Genomic DNA, 21,756 nt, shown 5'->3' with positions numbered 1-21,756 from the left:
ATCTGGTCTTTATGCATAGTTTTTTGTTACAGGCTCGCACAGATAGTTTTTTTGCGTGATAAATCTCCGCTCCGTTATCGTAATATGACGTCGAAGGTTGGAGAGGTCATCCAGTCGGCCAACGAGCTGGCTGGATTCAGCATGCGGGACTTTCTTAACACTCAAGTCATTGAAATAAATAGCAAGCCAGAGCGAATGATATCACTGTCAGAACTCGTAAGGATGTCGCTTCTCTTGGTGAGTGTTTGTTTATTTCTCTGTAGCTGATAACAAGGGGTCAAGGGAGAGTTGATGTCAGGCTTGGAGTGGAAATTTAATAATAATAATAATAATAATAATAATAATAATAATAATAATAATAATAATAATAATAATAATAATAATAATAAGAGGACGCATCGTGGCCATGGTCGTTTAGGCGTTGAAGTCTAAATCGCCCTGACAACGTGGTTACCCGGTTCGAGTCCCGTTGGTCGAAAGAACGTTTACCATCAGAATGTTGGCCGCCAGGGTAGGGGAATTGCTGGTATCCTACTTTCATCACTAGATAAGCCTTGATTAAATTCCAAACGTCTCTGCAGTGCTCATACGGAGTGAGAGCATATGACGCTGCTGCTGGTGATTCGACCGCCGGATGGAGACGTTAAGCCACGAGCAGTCCCCTTGCTGCTATTCGACAAGAAGAAGCGTAGGCTATGTGCCGGCACTGGGTCTCACCCTCTCCTCTCTAACTATCATATTTCATCTCATTAACTTTTCTGATAAGAAAGGGCATTAGGTCATAACAAAACCGCCACGACAGATTCATCTCACCTCATACACGACCCCGTAGAGGAAACGGTACAGGGGTTGGACAAATAATAATAATAATAATAATAATAATAATAATAATAATAATAATAATAATAATAATAATAATAATAATAATGGCGAATGTCCTCCGAGCAGGGCTGGGGTAGGTCTTATAGGCGACCTGCATGTCTCTGTGGATGCGGCTCCTACTTAAGAAGACATCACAAATACACGGCCTCCGATTAACCAATTATGGTTAAAATCCCAACACGGCAGCTAATCGAACCCGGTACTTATTGTACCAAACCATTTCACCACTTAAGGATGAAATATCTCAATAGAGTAGTGGAATTTTCACAGAATTTGAGTGGAATATTTGTGATTGATGAATGTTCAAACAAGGGAACGTGATGTAACACAAGCTTGTGCTGTCTGTGGTGGAGATAAGTCGAAGGAGAGGGAAGAGAGGCTTTCAAAAGCTCATTTGCAGCAGGCACCAGGCTATACAGTTAAGTGCGGCCTCTCCACACGAGCAATAGAGGAGAGCAAAGAGAGACTTTCAGGAGCTCATTTGCAGGAGGCACCAAGCTATACAGTTAAGTGCGGTCTCTCCACACGAGCTATAGAGGAGAGCAAAGAGAAGCATTCAAGAGCTCATTTGCAGTAGGCACCAAGCTATACAGTTAAGTGCGGTCTCTCCACACGAGCAATAGAGGAGAGCAAAGAGAGGCTTACAGGAGCTCATTTGCAGGAGGCACCAAGCTATACAGTTAAGTGCAGTCTCTCCACACGAGCTATAGAGGAGAGCAAAGAGAGGCTTACAGGAGCTCATTTGCAGTAGGCACCAAGCTATACAGTTAAGTGCGGTCTCTCCACACGAGCAATAGAGGAGAGCAAAGAGAGACTTTCAGGAGCTCATTTGCAGCAGGCACCAAGCTATACAGTTAAGTGCGGCCTCTCCACACGAGCTATAGAGGAGAGCAGAGAGAGGCTTACAGGAGCGCATTTGCAGCAGGCACCAAGATATACAGTTAAGTGCGGTCTCTCAACACGAGCAATAGAGGAGAGCAAAGAGAGGCTTACAGGAGCTCATTTGCAGGAGGCACCAAGCTATACAGTTAAGTGCAGTCTCTCCACACGAGCTATAGAGGAGAGCAAAGAGAGGCTTACAGGAGCTCATTTGCAGGAGGCACCAAGCTATACAGTTAAGTGCAGTCTCTCCACACGAGCTATAGAGGAGAGCAAAGAGAGGCTTACAGGAGCTCATTTGCAGCAGGCACCAAGCTATACAGTTAAGTGCAGTCTCTTCACCTGAGCTACAGAGGAGAGCAAAGAGAGGCTTACAGGAGCTCATTTGCTGCAGGCACCAAGCTATACAGTTAAGTGCAGTCTCTCCACCTGAGCTACAGAGGAGAGCAAAGAGAGGCTTTCAAGAGCTCATTTGCATCAGGCACCAAGCTATACAGTTAAGTGCGGTCAGCAGCCACCAAGCTATAGAGTTAAGTGCGGTCTCTCCACCTGAGCTACAGAGGAGAGCAAAGAGAGGCTTTCAAGAGCTCATTTGCAGCAGGCACCAAGCTATACAGTTAAGTGCGGTCTCTCCACACGAGCTATAGAGGAGAGCAAAGAGAGGCTTACAGGAGCTCATTTGCAGCAGGCACCAAGCTATACAGTTAAGTGCGGTCTCTCGACACGAGTAATAGTGAGGCTTACAGGAGCTCATTTGCAGCAGGCACCAAGCTATACAGTTAAGTGCGGTCTCTCGACACGAGTAATAGTGAGGCTTTCAGGAGCTCATTTGCAGCAGGCAGCAAGCTATACACTTAAGTGCGGTCTCTCCACACGAGCTATAGAGGAGAGCATAGAGAGGCTTACAGGAGCTCATTTGCAGCAGGCAGCAAGCTATACAGTTAAGTGCGGTCAGTAGGCACCAAGCTATTCAGTTAAGTGCGGTCTCTCCACACGAGCAATAGAGGAGAGCAAAGAGAGGCTTACAGGAGCTCATTTTCAGCAGGCAGCAAGCTATACAGTTAAGTGCGGTCTCTCCACACGAGCTATAGAGAGGCTTTCGGGAGCTCATTTGCAGCAGGCACCGAGCTATACAGTTAAGTGCGGTCTCTCCACACGAGCTACAGAGGAGAGCAAAGAGAGGCTTACAGGAGCTCATTTGCAGCAGGCAGCAAGCTGTACAATTAAGTGCGGTCTCTCCACACGAGCAATAGAGGGACAATCCTTATTAATAGTACATTATTCAATGCGTGTAGTAATGATCAGTTCCACGTTTATCCTCCCGTCTCTTTGGACGCTCTGTCTGCCGGAATTATTAGTACCACACTGGATCGTATCCGTTTTTGGACTTTGGATCTTAGTTTTGCTGTTGGCTGAACTACAGTCGAAGATTCCCCAGCCAACACGTGCGGGATCTCGCAGGACCCCTCTTTTCTTGATCTTCCCTTGTATAAATATTTGGAGGACTGCACCTAATGATACGACCAGGCTAGGGGAGCTGCACATTTCTATTCATCCTGGTCAATAGAGTAGACCCGCTTTTCAAATGCTCCTAATCTTCTGACGATGGCTTTCCTCACACCACCTTCGACAAGATCTGCTGCATGTGTTAGTCTATTTCTACAGCATTACTTCCTCAAAGAATAGGCGTGTAAAGTGTGCTAAGAGGCCATAGAACCAGGACTGTGATGGCGCTTAGGTCATGCAGGCATAACACTTGAAAGTCTATCCCTGACAATGTCCATGTATAGAGTTATGTGTGTGTAATATGAGTGTCCGTGAGGTGACGTATTACAACTCAGCTGTTTGTCTCCTTACTCCCAAGTCTTCCCATCTCGAAGTTTCCAATATTTTCATTACACTACTCTTTGTCAGAAGCCAACCAGAGCAAATCGCGCTGCCCTCCTGTGGATCTTTTCATGTTGTTCTTGAGTCAAGTAATCCTGGTGAGTCTCTCACACGCTGAACGTGTCTTACGAACAACTCATACGCCTCTGGTTTACATCCTTACTGCGACCCCTAAATAGACCCATAACCATATGAAGAGATGTGTAAAGTTCAGCTGGGTACTTGATCTACTTTCACAGCATCGACACAGTAATTAACACACAAGAAAACACCGCCGTCCAGTAAAATTGCCTTTCGGGATCCGCTCTTACTCATAATATGACCAGACAATGCTCCACCTGCTCTATTGCACTGGTTTTGCTTTCTTGAAATGTAGGCAACATTCTACTCCAACAGCCCTCTCTTACCTGTACCGCCCTGATAATACGCCTTGCAAAGGTAATAGCGATGCAGTCCATTCGACCTCCCGGATAGAAAATATCTGCTCTATCTTGCTTGATCCCTGCTAGTTGATCCTCACGGAAATGACTTTTCCTAAACACAAATTTTCTTATATCAGAAGAGTTTGACATTTTGAACATGTGTCCAATGTAAAGATAAAGAATACTTTCCTCAGCTTCCGCGCACCGCATGTCAAGCTGGGGATACGATAGAGACTCTGAATTAATTTGGTACAGCTCCTTCATGCAAGCAGCCAAGTAACTGGTGAAGTGCTCCGAGATAAATAAGTAATTATGTCCAACATGGGCACATTTAGAGAAGATGTATGGTAGAATACTAGAGGAAAAGTTGTAGGTATTACTGGCATTTATGTTCACTGTATCGATATTGTGGCCTCGTTAAGTTGTATATGCTGTCACCTGTGTGAAATACCTTGAACCGTCAGATATTCTAGTAGTTTGCCTTTCTGAGACAAGAGTCCCTATCATCGATTTTGTTCTGCTCGTTGTTGTTGAAAGCACATTAACAACCCGAATGGAAGTTGGTATTTGGAACTTGGGTAAGCTATCGCCAGTCAGTTTTACTTTCAATCATTCAGAAGTTATCAAATCTGTCAACAATTTCATCAGCCTATCAAATTATGTGATATCAAATAGATTATCCAATCGAAATGTATAAAAATGTATCCTTCCAGAAACAGCGGCTGTTACTCTATTTAAAGAGTGAATTTTTGAGCTAAGGTTTCTTGTACTGATTGACTTGTGTGTGGCGAGGCAGTAGCCCGAACATGAGCTAATTAACAAGGTATGGCAGAACATTAAATATGTGAACCTCGGGAGGATTTCGATGTTTATAGCAAGCATGCGACAATTAGGGTGGCCGCATTTCTGTAAAATACATGTAGGGCTTATTCTCTGGTGTTTGGTTTCCTTAATATAGAGAGGGTAACCAGGTAATACCAACCCCGTGGGTAAAATACCCCTTCTGCATTAAGGGTCTGTGATGTCAGACAATTGTGAATAATGTATCACACTGCCCCGCAAACAGGCGTATTGTAAAATCATTCTGAACTAGAATCGAGGGTTCGAGCCCAGTCTAATGTAAAACTAGAAGCTACGGCTCCTTTCGATTCTGTGTATCGTTTGCAAAACTATTTACGAATTGGATGTCAGGGTTCAAGCCCCGACCTATGTATTGTGCTCTGAGTGGCTTCTCTACGTGAAGTATGAGTTTTCCATTTATAAAGACTAGCACGGGTCATCAGACTGTGACAGACGTGAGTCCTCTCCCCAGATAAGATGTTAAATGTCAGAGCTTTCGAGCTCCTCATTGTACATTTCTCGAGTGTCGAAATTCCATTTCTTGGTTCACGTTCAAAGAGTTAGAAAGGCAAGAAAATACAATTCCGAATATATTGTATTGGTAAATATCATCTGTGCGCCTTACGTTCTCTGCCCCATGCAAGTAACTCCAATCAGTGTTCAGTGAGAAATTACCACAGGACGAGTTCCCCGCGCAATAGTTACTTGGATTAGATGGGGCTGTAGTTTTGCTCCGTTATAGAAATGTAGGACACGACAGGGAGAAAATGCAGCAAGGGACGTGGAATGGTCAGATAATTTAAGACATACCTAGTTATTTATTATTTATTATACAATCTTCCTGCAACAGCTGCAGGTTGCCCAAAGACAAAGAGTACCTTCACAACAATAATGGATGTGGATACAATAGATAATGTGATCGTATGATAAATGTAGGCAGTCGAGTGAGGCATGTCAAACATTTATTACAGGTCAGCAGGCATGTTTCTTGAAGATCATGATGGACTTCTTGAGTGTGGTAATGGCGATGTTATAGATAAAATCTCTATTTAGCCCAAAGGTATTGTAGAAGTTGACAAGAAATGTAGGTATGGTCCCTCGAACACCTAACATCAAACTGATTACAGAAATGGATGAGAACTTATATTTTCCCTTGTAGAAGTCCAGCGTTTCTTCATAAATTCTTCCTTTTCTGCATCGACCTCTTCCGGCTGGTTTTCGTTGGTCTCAAATCTAATTGTTGGATCAATGATGAAACCTTCAGAACAGGATGGCTTAAAGGCAATAATGTCAATGCGTCGGTTGTTTCCTCTGTTGGAGAGACCGTGTACTTCTTCATAGACATTATAACCTTGTCCTCTCAGAGCGTTAGTTATCAATGATCTGGCTACATTATGACGTGAGGTGCGTAGTAATTCACCATGTGGACAGGCTCCCAGGACATGTGAAAGAGTTTCGAACTCTCTGTGGCAACGCCGACAGAGGCTATTGCTCTGGGATCTGCCAGGTACAGTACGCACAGCAGAAACATTGGCGTTCATTTTTATTGCATCACGCCATTCACTGCAAGACAATCCTTTATGGTCACGAATCCATGTATTCGCTGGAGTATACTGTTTAAATAGGACTACACCTTTGCCTTTATGCTCTTTCTTGCTCCAGTTGTCAAAAGCTCTTCTTCTCAATTCGAGTCGGACTTTCTTTGTATCTACAAAACCATGTCTTTTGTCTCGAATAGATTCTGTTTCTGCAACATTCAATGCGGCGAGGCTTGTGCTGATTTCTTGACATAAGTCTCTCGTTGAGTGTAGAAAATTATTATTGGAAGATTTCAAAATTTTGAATACATTAATATGTTGTAGATATATTTCCCATGATACACAAAATAAACCCAGACCTTTAAATTTCATTTCAGCGTATATCATATCATTCGGGACATCCATGGGAAGTTGCAACATTTCCTTTAATGCCCCCCATAACCATAATATCGGCGTCATTTGTAAATTTGACTGGAATCTTTTGTGGTGGTACTGTCTGAAATTTATATACCAAACTGGGACAGATTGAAGTGTTTATGATTAAAAATTTTTGATCGCAATGCAAAAGTGGTAAAGAAATGAGGAGCTCTAGGGTGTTTTTGAGCTTATTTAGGACCTCGACGGGCTGGAAAGTAATTTCATTGGAAAAATTTACACCTAAATATTTGATAGATCCCCCTTTCTTCAGACATGGTATCTGTTTTTCATCTGCCGTGAATAGTTTTCTTCTGATAGGTGACCATGTTTGATGCATATTCCTTTACATTTTCCAATATTGATACTAAGTCCAATTTCTTGTAGTTGATGTATGGCCGCATGAGCAAGTACTAAAGCTGACTCAGAATCTTTTCCGACAATAACTACATCATCAGCAAAACTTAATACTGTTATAGCTTCACAATCTGGACTCAACTGAAAGCCATACTGGGTAGATATCGACGTTTCGCTGAGGTCATCTAGAATATGATTGATGGCGAGATTGGACAGGATTGGCGACAGAGAAGAATCTTGCATAACTCCCCTGCTTATCAAGAGAGGTCTTGTTTTGCTTCCCTGCGTCTGAAATTGTGTGACATTTCCTGTTTGCAGATTCATGATGAAATTCGTAAGTTTGGTTGGAACTGGTAACGACTTTAGTGTCTCATTTAAATGGGCATGACCAACGTTGTCAAAGGCTTTCTGGATATCTAAGAATATAGCAGTCAGATTAGCTTGTTTGTTTTTGGCTTCACAGAGAAGAGAGTCGAGTATCGCAGTGTTGACATGCGTTCCAGAGGAGTTAGTAAATCCTCGTTGATTGGGGTTTAAGACAACATGTTCACGAAGACGCCTGTCAGGGACCCGCTCAATACTACTGAACAGATTGTGATAGGTATCCATTTCTTAATATTGAGTGTATCTCCACCTTTATGAATTAGAACAGTCCTGGCCTTTTTGAAGATAGAAGGTACAACCCCAGTTTTCAACATACGTGTGGCAATGTGAGATATTATGTCGACTGCAATATTGTCTTTGATAACTCTGACGAGGACGTGGTCTGGACCGGGTGATGTGTCTACGGCTATATGATTAACAGCAAAGCTGATATCATCTGGGCTTATAGTGTCATTAAATAAAATGTCAATTTGTTCCCTATCAATATCACTTGTATGAGATGGGTATTCGGATCAAATCATGTCATTAGGTTGCCCGAGAATTTCAGAGAAATAATGAAATATTTCATCCGAAGGAATTTTACAGTTTTCGGCATTGGAATTTAAAACAGACCTTTCTACGCTGATTGTAAAAGTGGTACTGGGTAAGCTGATATTTGTATTTTTCGCGGCGTTTTATTCGGTCCCGTTTTGTTGCCCGTTCAGGGTTGGTTGTCTGTTTATATTTCCTTTGGTTGTCTGTGGTTTGTATATTTTTCTTATACTGGTAGTATTTCCGTGACGGATGTTTGGGGCCAGGAAGTAGATCAATCGCAGAGGCCAAGAACTCACACCAAATGTTAATCTCATGGTCAAATTGCTCGTCTGTCAAACTGTTTACAAAACTACTTCGCCACTGCATCATTTTCTGCTTAAATTCATACGGTAGTGTGTTGACATCTTTAGTTTCTGTGTTAGCATTAGGGTCACTTTCTTGATCGATTGTTTCGACATTTTGAGAGGGATCAACCCTCTGTAGATTTCTAGAGACTAAAATTTGACGGTAAATATCAGGATGAGCTCTGCTGATGTGTATTTTGACCTCACGGGTACTGGAGTAATGACATCCGCAGTGTGGACACTGACAATTTATGTTGTCAAATGCCTGATTTGAAGAATTCGCACTGTGTCTAGCTGATAAATTTGTATGAAGAGTTTGAGATGCCTGAGGAATTCCTGAATTGACGTGCAATTGTTCACTATCTACCAATGATGAGTCCTGAGATAGTAGCTCGTGAGCTCTTGCTATGTGTATGTTAATGCCACTCTTTGTAAACTTTCTGTGACATATCTTGCATTCAATAAATTTAGGCGCAGCACTTGAAGTGCTTGATGCTTTCTGAGATTCGACCATGCTCTGGAGTGTTTGGCTAATCTGTAATAATGCTGTTTTTGAATGATAGATCTTACCGAGTCAGATGGTTCTCTCCACTGCTAACACAAAGGTAAATAGCTGATATGAAGTGTCAGAATAATAATAATGCTTATATATCGTCATATGCTCAACGACAGTGGTACTGAAAACAACCAACGAAGCCGTCATAGAAGGTACCTCACAATGTTATCACGGAGGTTGTACATTGGTAATGTAACAGAGGAAAATCAGATGCAGATCATTAAAATAATCTATACTATATCATAAAGGTTCTACCGCAGTACTTCCATACAGTTAATTATATTGTAAGATTTGTTATATAAATTCAATATATATCCAATCAAATGTCCAAATGCAGCACCTAACCTAGATTGTTGGTATCGTATGTAAGCAGATTAGACTGTTTAGCCACAAACAATATGGTCACGAGATGATAAAATTCTTACTCATAAGGGCCTAAAGAATGCCAATTGTCCTAAATGGAGATTTTCTTAGTTAATCTTCAAAATATTCGAGATATAGAATAACATAGCAACCATTCGATGAATGTAAACAAACAATACGCGTGCTAACCTATAAGAATACGACAAAACAACTATAAACGCAGAAAACGACATAATACACAATGTAAACTGTTACCGTGTTTTAGCGGTAGGTAGAGGTGAAAGAAGGTGTGAACGGGTCTCAAGCTACGAAAGTAAAATTAATTTAAAATTTAACAAGGTTATATTTTCTTTTCAAAACAAGGAAATAACAAGCATGGCAGGTACAAAGTAGCAAGTCAAAAGGGTAATTACAATATTTACAGGATTTGGGCTTCGCGCCCTGACTTCACAATACTTGGGCAATCAGCTCAGTTTTACCCCAAACACAAGTTTCAACGGAGGGGCAGAAAACCCCATTCATGCCTAGGAGCCCTTGCTCCAAATTACACTGAAAAGCCTCCACGAGGCATACAACACTCAATTTCCAAAAAGAGCCACTCGCTCTCAACTTTAAGCCTCTCAAAGGCCACACCAAACTCCACCTTCGAGTTGTCCTCACTGGACATAGACACAGGGGTAAAATACCCAACTTACTGGGGTCTATTAAATGAAAAGAAGGTTGATTACATGACCTCCAAAATAACAATTTGAGAGGAGGCGATCTGCACTCCTAATACACTTTGTTTTTAAAACCTACTTGGCGCTAGGCCTTTAAAGCAAGGGCTAATCCCATACTACAGAGGTGACTTCAGAAAAGAACAATTTACATTATATTAACGAAGAATAGGTTGAGAAAAATAAGTTCACCTCAAAACAATATGATTGGGAGCTCGAGAGGGTTAAGCACTCTCTATCCCGATATGCAGTTTAAAAGATGAAATAGATACAAGTTTCTTTACATCTTAAGGAAGGTTACATAATGAAGAAAACTTCGGACCCGCCCCGAGAGTTAAAACTGCTGAGCAAGCAAGAACAGGAGGAATTAATCGGCCATTACCTGGTTGTTGACTGTCGCCGAAGAAAGAGGCGCTTCCCGCCCCCTGCTATGTACTTTACACCCTGAAAGATGGAACAGAAGTGGCGCAGAGACCCAAAAATCAGCAGTTTATATACTCTCGCGGAAGGTTCTAGGCGTTAGGGGAAAGAAAACACCCGCCCACAATCACTTTATTGGGTAGGATACAGCAACATATTCAAGTTGGGGGAAGATACCTCGGATTGGTCAGAAATAAATTGAAGAAATTCGGGATTGGATACATACAAAACAAGGGGAAGGAGAGGGGTATACAGCCAACTTAAACAATAACAGAAAGAAATTTAGCAAAGAACAAACTTTTGAAATTACATTTTCTCCAAAAAAAGTTCTTTCACTTCCCACCAGGGTGCACTATTGTTGATCTTCAGTAGTGTCCTCTAGAAGAGAGAGTTCACACTTCTTACTTCAAGCAAAACAAAAACACATCAAAAATGACACAGTTCTAAAACTCCAAAATTTCCACGTAGTGACATCTTCTGAGAAACTTGAAAATTAATACGATCAGTAAGGTTCAGACTTCCTCCAGCAGAGGAGTTTCAATTGGCGCACATTTTAAATTAGCGGCGTGGAGGTGTACCGCCCGGTACAGACCTCCCCCCCCCCCCCAATGTTCCTCCAGGGGTGACATATGAAATTTGTTTGAAAACCAGGTCCAAGTTTTGATGTAGATATAGAGATTAATTGCCGAAAAATGTATAAGATTTTCTTAATGTGGTTTGATTCAGTTTCAAAATTTTGTTGTTGCAGGTGAAGTAAAGTCTTTATGGTAGTAGAAGTGGAATTCAGAAGATAAACTTTTAATACTTGAAAGTGAAGAAAAATTTTGCAATGTCCACCAAATATTGCTGTTGAATTCCCAAGTGTAGTCATTGCTTATAGTAACAGTTCATGTAGTTGATGTTGATTAAGTTGGATGGCCAGACCGGCCGTTGCAGCTTGCGTCCAAAGGAGGCCGCTCGGACCCCTCAAGTACCCTGAGATACCGCTCGCCCGCACTATGAGGGGAGCAGTGGTGTTGAAACACGCCGCGCCCGCGGTGAAGATATACAGGCTGCGGGCAAGTAGCAGGTCGTGCGCCGCACATCAGCCTTGGCCGGGAGGAGAGCTCCGGCTCGCCGTGCACATGTCGTCCTCGCTGGGGTCGAGGGGGCCCGTCCTCAAACCCAGTCGCGGCACAGCGCCGCGCGGCTGCGGGGGCACTGAAACATTAAAGCTAGGCGGCAGAATATTGTTGGACCATCATCTTTTTTGAGGGCACAGGCTTGGTGGAGAGGTTGAGGGGCCAGCGGCGTGCAGATATCCATGGCATTTAATAGAAGCAAGCCACAGTGTGTATAGCAGGAGACGGGAGCGTGGTAATGGCCGTGGTAAGGACAGAATGGCAGATTAACAAATCGGGGGAGGTTTACAAAAATGCTTAAATATGAAACCAAAATTTATAGAAGGGGCAGAAAGCCTTAAAAGTGAAACTCAAAAAATATAACCTTCATATTCCTTTCAAATTATATGAAGCAAGTTGACACATAATTTACACTGATTTCACCTGAGACAGGTGAACCCTAAATATCCTCTCGGTGGCTGGATTACTCAATAATAATGTGACTGGCGTAAGGAAATCGAGAATGATACAAGGCCCATGAAATCTGGGGGCAAGCTTGCCCGCGGGAACAAAATTCTTGACCATAACTTGGTCACCTACCTTCAAAGGGGTGGGTCTCCGTCCACGATCATACCTTTCCCTAACCTTTTCATGAGAGACTTTAAGATTGGCTTTAGCCTTCTTCCAAAGATCTTTGATGTTGTCCGGATCTATTGTCTCGGGTAGAATGTCACTCAGAGACCAGAGGTTAGAGAGCGGCGTGTTGGGAACAAACTTGAACATCAAAGAGGCTGGAGTAAATTTATGTGATTCATGAACCGCCGAATTCAAAGCAAAAGCTAACCAATGCAGGGACGTGTCCCACCTGGAATGATCTTCATGATGATAGGCAATAAGCGCGGACCTGAGATTACGATTAACCCGTTCAGCCAGAGATGGTTGAGGGTAATAAGCAGAAGTAGTTACATGAGAGATGGACAAGTCAAAGCAGAATTTACGAAATAAATTAGATGTAAAAGCCTTAGCATTGTCAGATACAATATATTGGCACGGACCAAAAGAAGCAAAAATAGAATTTAAGCAAGTAATGGTGGACTGAGCGGTAGCCAGCTTAGTCGGAAATAACCAGGAAAATCATGTAAAACCATCTACACATACAAAGATGAATTTGTTGGCATGTCCCTTCGACTGGGGGAAGGGTCCTACATAATCGATATACAGGCGTTCCATGGGGCGCGACGCTTGATGCGAAGACAGAAGGCCTACCTTGGTGGACATGGTGGGTTTACTAAGCAAACAAGATTTACAAGCTTTTACAAGTTCACGGATTTCACCGTCCATACCTTTCCAAATGAACCTTTCACGAATCTTTTCACGAGTTTTAAAGATTCCGAGATGCCCGCCCAATGGGGTCTCATGATAGTACTTGAAGATCATAGGTACAAGAACAGCTGGAACGACAACTTTCATCATCTTATCATGCCTCGAAGGGCAACATAAAACACCATTCCTCAGAACATAAGGGACAACATGTTCCCCAGAAGAAAGGGTTTCCATTATCGGAGCCAGCGTCGGATCATCACGTTGGTATTTCTCGATATCCCTAAAGAGCATGGGAGCATCTGTTAAGATGGCATTAACATCAAATAGTATGGACTCGGGAGGTGATGAACTGTCGACCGGTTCATAGGTCTCGACGTCGTTGGAAAACATACGGCTGAGTCCATCAGCAACAACATTTTCAGTACCTCTGATATGCCTGACATCGAATTGGAAGGCAGAAATACGGATGGCCCAACGGACTATACGACCAGTACGACGCGGCCTACCTAAGACCCAGCTTAAAGCTTGATTATCTGTCTCCAGGTCGAATTTGACGTGTTCCAGATAGAGACAGAACTTTTCTAAGGCGAATAAGACTGCCAAACCTTCGAGCTCATAGATGGAATACTTGGCTTCTTGAGCCGATAGAGTCCTAGATGCATAGGCGATGGGTCGCCTCCCTAGTTCAGTCTCTTGAAGAAGGACTGCCGCTACTGCTGACGACGACACATCGGTTTGGACGATGAATTTCTTCGAGAAATCAGGCATAGCAAGTACAGGGGCATTACAGAGAGCTAATTTAAGATCTTCAAAAGCGGCTTGTTGAGAAGGTCCCCACTCGAATTTGATGCCTTTCCTACGAAGAAGGTTTAAGGGCGCCGCTCTATTAGCAAAGTTAGGAATAAACTTCCTGAAGAAATTCACCATACCAATGAACCTGGCGATACCCTTAATGTCCTTGGGAGGTTTAAAATCACGGATGGCCTGTGTTCTAGAATGATCGACTGCTACACCATCAGGTGACACAATATGCCCTAGGAATGACATAGAGGGCTTAGCAAAGGCAACCTTGGACAACTTGACAGTTAACCCAGCCTTACGAAGGCGATCGAGAACTTCTCGCAGATGATCTAGATGTTCTTCAAAAGTCTCTGAAAATACGACGACATCATCCAAGTAGTGATATAAGTACTCAAATTTGATGTCCGAGAAGACCCTATCTAGTAGCCTAGTGAGTACAGCTGCTCCCGTGGGGAGCACGAAAGGCACGCGGTTGTATTCGTATAAGTTCCAGTCTGTGGCAAACGCTGTAAGGTGTTTAGACTCTTCGGCAAGGGGAATTTGATTATAGGCCTGATTCAAATCCAAGATAGTAAAGAACTTGACCTTACGGAACCATGAAAAACAAGAATGAAGGTCGGGAAGGGGCACAGATTGTAACACCACCTTCCGATTGAGAGCCCTATAATCAATGACAGGCCTGAAGCCTCCTTGAGGTTTCGGGACTAGAAAAATAGGCGAAGAATACGCCGACTTAGAGGGCCTAATAATACCATCCTTCAACATTTGATCGATGATTTCTTTCAATGCCTTCATTTTAAGTGGAGATAGCCTATATGGTGGAAAACGGACAGGAATCGAATCCGTGACCTCAATTTTGTATTCAATATGGTCAGTAACACCAAGAGTATCCGAGAACACCTCAGGAAATGACTGACATAATTTACGAATACTATCAGCCTGCTCCTCAGGTAGATGTCTAAGGTCTAACAACATCTCATCCTGGGTAGGCGAAATAGATGAACATGATACAGAATTACACTTTAACAAGGGAATTTTACAATTGGACGCAAACTTGAATGTGCACGACCTACTCTGGAGATCGAGCACGAGACCAGTGTGAGAAATGAAGTCCGCTCCCAGTATGATGGGGCAAGACAAGTGCTTAGCCACAAACAGTTTGATTTTCCATGTAAATTTAAAAATACGAATTTTGATCTGTACGGAACCTAGAATTTCTAATGGAGATGAATTAGCCGAAACATATTGAACAGGAGATGAAACATAGACAGGTAGTTTACAAACAGATTTCAATTTAGAATACCATTCAGCCGAAATAATCGAACAAACACTGCCTGAATCTAAGAGAGCTGTTACAGGTTCATTATTTAACTCAATCTTAAGAAAAGGAACAGGTGCGGGGGTGTCCGCCGCAATCCTAAGACATTCTTTAGGGCATTCAAAAGATGAATTTGAAGACTGATCGTTCCCTGAATTCACGACCTTTTTGTCAGGGGCTGAGCCTTGGGAAGCAGAATTAGTCGACTCAGCCGAAACCGCTAGTCATATTTTATTATTGGCATTGGTGGAATTTGCACCAGAAGTTGAGCAGGAGGGGGTGCTATTTGAGTTTGGGCAATTCTTGGCGATATGTGAGAAAGCCCCACATTTAAAACAGCCTTGTGATGAACCAGCCCCATTCCTTGTCCCACTCGACTTGATCAGTGGACACTTATTGCGAAGTTGGTCAGGCGACCCGCAAGCATAACATTTACGGGGTGTGACTGATCGGCGAGGTGGAGGCCGAGTATTACTAAAAGAAGGCGGGGGTTCTTTCGCGACACGCAAGGAATCGGCGTATCTCACTCCTTCCGCTGAGACGGCCAAAGCTTCAAGTTCGGAGAAGGTTTGCGGGCACGCCGCGAAACACAATTATGACCTATAGGGTGGTGAAATGCCTTCTACAATGGCTTGTACGATCTGATCCTCAGGAAAGTGAAGAGCAAACACCCTAGTATAAAACTTAATGTCCTGTATGAAATCAGCCAAGTTTTCATCCAAGCGTTGTACACGGTAATAGTACTTCTGAATCAGAGATGACCTCGCGCGGGCGGGAATAAAATTTGCAAGCAAGTGTGCATGAAAATCTTCAATAGATGACTGTTCAGCTATGGCTCTTACTATTTTATCAGAGAGAATACCAATTGCATAAGGATAGATAATTTGCAAAATCTGACATGGAGAAAGAGAAAACACAAGGGCATGATCCTGAAATTCAACTAGAAATCTTAAAAATGAAATTACTTCACTAGTGGTATTAACTGAAAACTTAGAGATACCCCTGAGCAACATTGCCAATGGATGGGGCAAACTACTGAACCCAGGTGACATAGTCGGTAAAGGTTTAAGTGGCAAAGAAGTTAATTCAGAACGTACATTAGTCAATGAGTTACGACGTTCAGACTCGTTGTCTAATGGGGCAGAGATAGTTTGAGCAGCAACGGTTTTCCTATTTGCTTCTCCCTTAGGAGGCTCTTCCTCACTACCTACATTCACTGTGGTGGGTAGATCGCTTTTGGGCGGAACCTCCCCCGTTAACAATTGAGTGACCTTGCTAGATAATTCAGACATATTTTCAAGCAGCGTACTAGCTTCCTTCTTCTGAACGTCATTCAACTTTAGAGACAACAGATCGTTAACTCTATTTGAAAAATGAAACAGCCTAGCTTGCACACGCTTAATTTGATTAGGAGAAGGATCATTTTCATCAAAAAAACTAACTACCGAAGCTAGCCCAGTAATATTCTCCGTGATCGTGGAAAGAGAGTCGTCAATTTCTTTCTCTCCCAAATTGGGGATGGAAATGGGCAATTCAAGGGACTCTCTAAGCTTGTTGGTGTCTACTGCAACCGTGCCTCCAGATTGCACATTTCTGATAGTTAACTCATAGATCAACTCCTCCTTGCGCAAATAGTTAAGATGGAGAACATCGCGAGGGCCGGGCATGATGACAGAACAATTTTGAAAAAATCAAAAAAAAAATTCCAGCAACTGAGAAAATTGTTAGAGTTCGGAACAAAATAATGTTTAGCCGTCAAAAGGGGCTGAAATGAGACCCATTCAACCACGCTCTGCTACCACTTGTTACCGTGTTTTAGCGGTAGGTAGAGGTGAAAGAAGGTGCGGGTGTGAACGGGTCTCAAGCTACGAAAGTAAAATTAATTTAAAATTTAACAAGGTTATATTTTCTTTTCAAAATAAGGAAATAACAAGCATGGCAGGTACAAAGTAGCAAGTCAAAAGGGTAATTACAATATTTACAGGATTTGGGCTTCGCGCCCTGACTTCACAATACTTGGGCAATCAGCTCAGTTTTACCCCAAACACAAGTTTCAACGGTGGGGCAGAAAACCCCATTCATGCCTAGGAGCCCTTGCTCCAAATTACACTGAAAAGCCTCCACGAGGCATACAACACTCAATTTTCAAAAAGAGCCACTCGCTCTCAACTTTAAGCCTCTCAAAGGCCACACCAAACTGCACCTTCGACTTGTCCTCACTGGACATAGACACAGGGGTAAAATACCCAACCTACTGAGGTCTATTAAATGAAAAGAAGGTTGATTACATGACCAAGCTGCCTCTGTGGATCCGTGGTAGAGTGTCGGCCTCCGGATCCCAAGATAGCGGGTTCAAACCCGGCAGAGGTAGTCGGATTTTTGAAGGGCGGAAAAAAGTCCATTCGACACTCCATGTCGTACGATGTCGGCATGTAAAAGAACTCTGGTGATACATTTGGTATTTACCCGACAAAATTAATTAAATCTCAGCCATAGACGCCCAAGAGAGATCCGGTTTACTCTAGGTCCGCTAGATGGCAGACAGAGTAAACCGGAACGTCGAAATTGACGAGCAGACAGCCAGATGGCGTCAAATCGAAATGTCTGCAAACGGTAGCTGAGGCCATACGATTATTATTATTATTACATGACCTCCAAAATAACAATTTGAGAGGAGGCGATCTGCACTCCTAATACACTTTGTTTTTAAAACCTACTTGGCGCTAGGCCTTTAAAGCAAGGGCTAATCCCATACTACAGAGGTGACTTCAGAAAAGAACAATTTACATTATATTAACGAAGAATAGGTTGAGAAAAATAAGTTCACCTCAAAACAATATGATTGGGAGCTCGAGAGGGTTAAGCACTCTCTATCCCGATATGCAGTTTAAAAGATGAAATAGATACAAGTTTCTTTACATCTTAAGGAAGGTTACATAATGAAGAAAACTTCGGACCCGCCCCGAGAGTTAAAACTGCTGAGCAAGCAGGAACAGGAGGAATTAATCGGCCATTACCTGGTTGTTGACTGTCGCCGAAGAAAGAGGCGCTTCCCGCCCCCTGCTATGTACTTTACACCCTGAAAGATGGAACAGAAGTGGCGCAGAGACCCAAAAATCAGCAGTTTATATACTCTCGCGGAAGGTTCTAGGCGTTAGGGGAAAGAAAACACCCGCCCACAATCACTTTATTGGGTAGGATACAGCAACATATTCAAGTTGGGGGAAGATACCTCGGATTGGTCAGAAATAAATTGAAGAAATTCGGGATTGGATACATACAAAACAAGGGGAAAGAGAGGGGTATACAGCCAACTTAAACAATAACAGAAAGAAATTTAGCAAAGAACAAACTTTTGAAATTACATTTTCTCCAAAAAAAGTTCTTTCACTTCCCACCAGGGTGCACTATTGTTGATCTTCAGTAGTGTCCTCTAGAAGAGAGAGTTCACACTTCTTACTTCAAGCAAAACAAAAACACATCAAAAATGACACAGTTCTAAAACTCCAAAATTTCCACGTAGTGACATCTTCTGAGAAACTTGAAAATTAATACGATCAATAAGGTTCAGACTTCCTCCAGCAGAGGAGTTTCAATTGGCGCACATTTTAAATTAGCGGCGTGGAGGTGTACCGCCCGGTACATAAACTATAAAACATATTTCAAAATATCATCAAGACCAGAAAAACTATACTAAACATGAATATTAACCGTAATAAAATGTCAAAATATCAAGATCGGGAAGTGTCTCTTGACTAACGAAGCTCTCATGATGATGGTAACTAACAAATAGTTAGGATCAAGTTCATAAATCCTGCCAGAATACATAAAACTGCACCGGGAAACAGACGATTACATTACACAGGTAAATATTGCACGCTGTTTTCTTAACTGACCATCAAAGGTTTCAAACGGGGCTGAACATCTATGGTCATGTGTTTATTTGACTGAGGTTGGACAGATGAAACCGAAATCAGTTTTCTGCCTTGAAGTACCAAATTTTCTGTCACAACCTCCTTTGGAATGTCCCTTCAGTCATAGATAACTGTTGAACTCTGTACCTGTTCCAGGTTCTCTTGCCCCTGATGCTGGCAGTTTCACTGGTGAGCGCAGATCACTGTGCATCGTCTGTGGGCTCTAAGTTGGACGTGTCTGTGCATGGCCGCAAGAACGCCAGTGGACATTGGATGATAACGGTACCGTGTGTTCTCAATTGCAGAGTTGTGCTTCTGTGTTGGATGGATAATATTTTATGTTATCAATACGTGTTTCTTAGTGCTTTGTATTCAAAATGTTTGCATGCGCCATTCGAATTTAACTCAACTTTCAAACCACAGTTTGTGGAAATAATCTGATAGGTACTTGATATCATAGTGTATCAAACCACTGCCTTCGTGATATACAGGCCGTTCTGTGTCTCTGATGACGTCACGCAAAGAGGCGAACTATTTACTCCGTCCGACCGTGCAATAAAAGGACATAACATGTCTCTACTTTTTAATTATGAAATATTCACAAATGTTGATTTAATACAACAGGTGAGATCATTACCAACTCTAATCGCATGACAACTCGTAAGTCAGGACTATGCAATTTTATCTAAGTAGGTTTGAAGTGTGATTTACACGGTCGAAGCTTGAGAGTTTTCTCTTCACCAACAAATAATTATTATGCATTAACAGGAATACGGAGACAATAAACGCACAAATGGTTCAGGGAGGACACGAAATAAGTGAGGTAGTTTGATTATTTGATTATGTTTTATTCCACCATTAATCAGAGATATCAGGGTTCGAATCCATGTGTTGCATGTATTCGAGATTTTTTATTCTAGACTGAAGAGAGATATCAGGGTACGAATTCATGATTAATTTTTTCTGTTATGGAGACTATTGTGTTTGCGCAATAGAGTTGATGTTATATTCGAGAAATAAGGGGAGAGAGGTAGTTTCCAGTTGAGTTTTATTCCGTGCAATCACCGTCTGCCTGCGTGTCAATCTCTATTGTTTTCATCCTCCTAAGATATATTTAAAACCGAGCTAAGTTTCTCTGTTCAGAACACGGGCGAATATATGCTGACTATTCAGATCTTTACAAAAATACATGTATATCTGAAATGTACGAGTAATGTAAGGTAGCAACAGACTGTGTATGTTGCTCTTGGTAGAGGGCACAGCACAATTCTCCTCTGTAACAGGATTGATTGTCGACATGTTTTATCTTGTTGAGGAGGGGAGGTCACGCGTCGGATGGAGACGTAAAGACTTGCACAAGATGGCGACTGGAAGGGGCGGATATCACAAAATATGTAAGGATCGGAAAGTGGATCTCAAATGTGGTGTTGGGACGGGGCATCCGTTCAATCTGTAAAGACGCCAATTGTACAAGATGGCAGCTATAAACAGCTCCTCATGAGAGGGCCTAGGGGTCCTTGCGCAGGATGGCGGCTGCTCTTGTGGGACGGTTTAGGGACGCTTGCGCAAGAAGGCGGATATATAGAGGGTCTTATAAGACAGCCTAGGGACGATTGCAAAAAATGCCAGCCATACGCGGTATTTTAAGAAGAAAGATGCCGGCTATGCGCAATTGCACAAGATGGCGTCTCTACATGGGTTCTTATGGAGAAAGATGACGGCTATGTTCGATTGCGCAAGATGGCGGCTATACATAGGCTTGGCTATATATGGGCTATTATAAGCAAGCCTAGTGCTATAAGTAATACGTTGATTACATTTAAACCCCTAGCAGTCGAACAAATTATCGGATACACATGTAACTTGAAATTCCGGCTCGGAAATATACTATTTGAATCTGCTGGCATGGGTTATAACCATGCAGCTCACGCGGAAAGTGAAATTAAACAGAACGCCTAATGCCATAAGAAATCATTGGTTACATTTGAGCCCCTAGCAGTCGAACAAATTATCGGATAAACATCTAACATGAAATTTCGGTTCGGAAATATACTACCTGAATCTGTTGGCATGGGTTATAAGCATGTAGCTCATACGGAAGTGAAATTAAACAGAACGCCTAGTGCTATAAGAAATACATTGGTTACATTCAAGTCCCTAGCAGTCGAACAAATTATCAGATAAACATGTAACTTGAAATTTTGGGTCGGAAATATACTATTTGAATATGTTGGCATGGCTTATAAGCATGCAGCTCATGCGGAAAGTGAAATAAACAGTTCGCGTAGCGTTATAAGAAATACATTGCTTACATTAAGCCCCTAGCTGTCGAACAAATTATCGTACAAACATGTAACATGAAATATCGGTTCGGAAACATATAATTTCAATCTGTTGGCATGGGTTATAAGCTTGTATCGTATGCAGGAACGAAATTAAACAGAATGCCTAGTGCCATAAGAAACATAATGTTTACATTTAAGCCCCGATCAGTCGAACAAATTGTCGCATAAATATGTAAATTGAAATTTCGGATCGGAAATATACAATTGAAACCTGTTGGCAGTGTTATAAGCAGGTAGCTCATGCGGAAAGTGAAATTAAACAGAACGCCTAGTGCCATAAGAAATATATCGGTTACATTTAAGCCCCTAGCAGTCGAACAATTATAAGATGAACGTGTAACTTGAAATTTTGGTTAGGAAATATACTGTTTGAATCTGTTGGCATGGGTCATAAGCATGTAGCTCATGCGGAAAGTGAA

At 42.2% G+C, this 21,756-nt stretch overlaps 1 protein-coding gene across 1 annotated transcript in view; it reads left to right on the top strand.

The window, feature by feature from the left end:
- The first annotated feature begins 216 nt into the window (after positions 1 to 216).
- The window catches only part of LOC137503094 (hemolymph lipopolysaccharide-binding protein-like), a 54,232-nt gene continuing 32,692 nt past the window's right edge, over positions 217 to 21,756 (top strand). The window contains exons 1-2 of the mRNA XM_068230544.1: positions 217 to 237; positions 19,149 to 19,274. Coding sequence (XP_068086645.1) covers positions 223 to 237; positions 19,149 to 19,274 — 141 coding nt within the window. The 5' untranslated portion in view covers positions 217 to 222. The remainder of the gene's footprint in view (positions 238 to 19,148; positions 19,275 to 21,756) is intronic.

The sequence above is a fragment of the Anabrus simplex genome, chromosome X, assembly GCF_040414725.1.
Source record: "Anabrus simplex isolate iqAnaSimp1 chromosome X, ASM4041472v1, whole genome shotgun sequence".
Classification (NCBI taxonomy): Eukaryota; Metazoa; Arthropoda; class Insecta; order Orthoptera; family Tettigoniidae; genus Anabrus; species Anabrus simplex.
The sequence above is the reverse complement of the archived record's forward strand: the minus strand, read 5'-3'. Positions and strand labels throughout refer to the sequence as shown.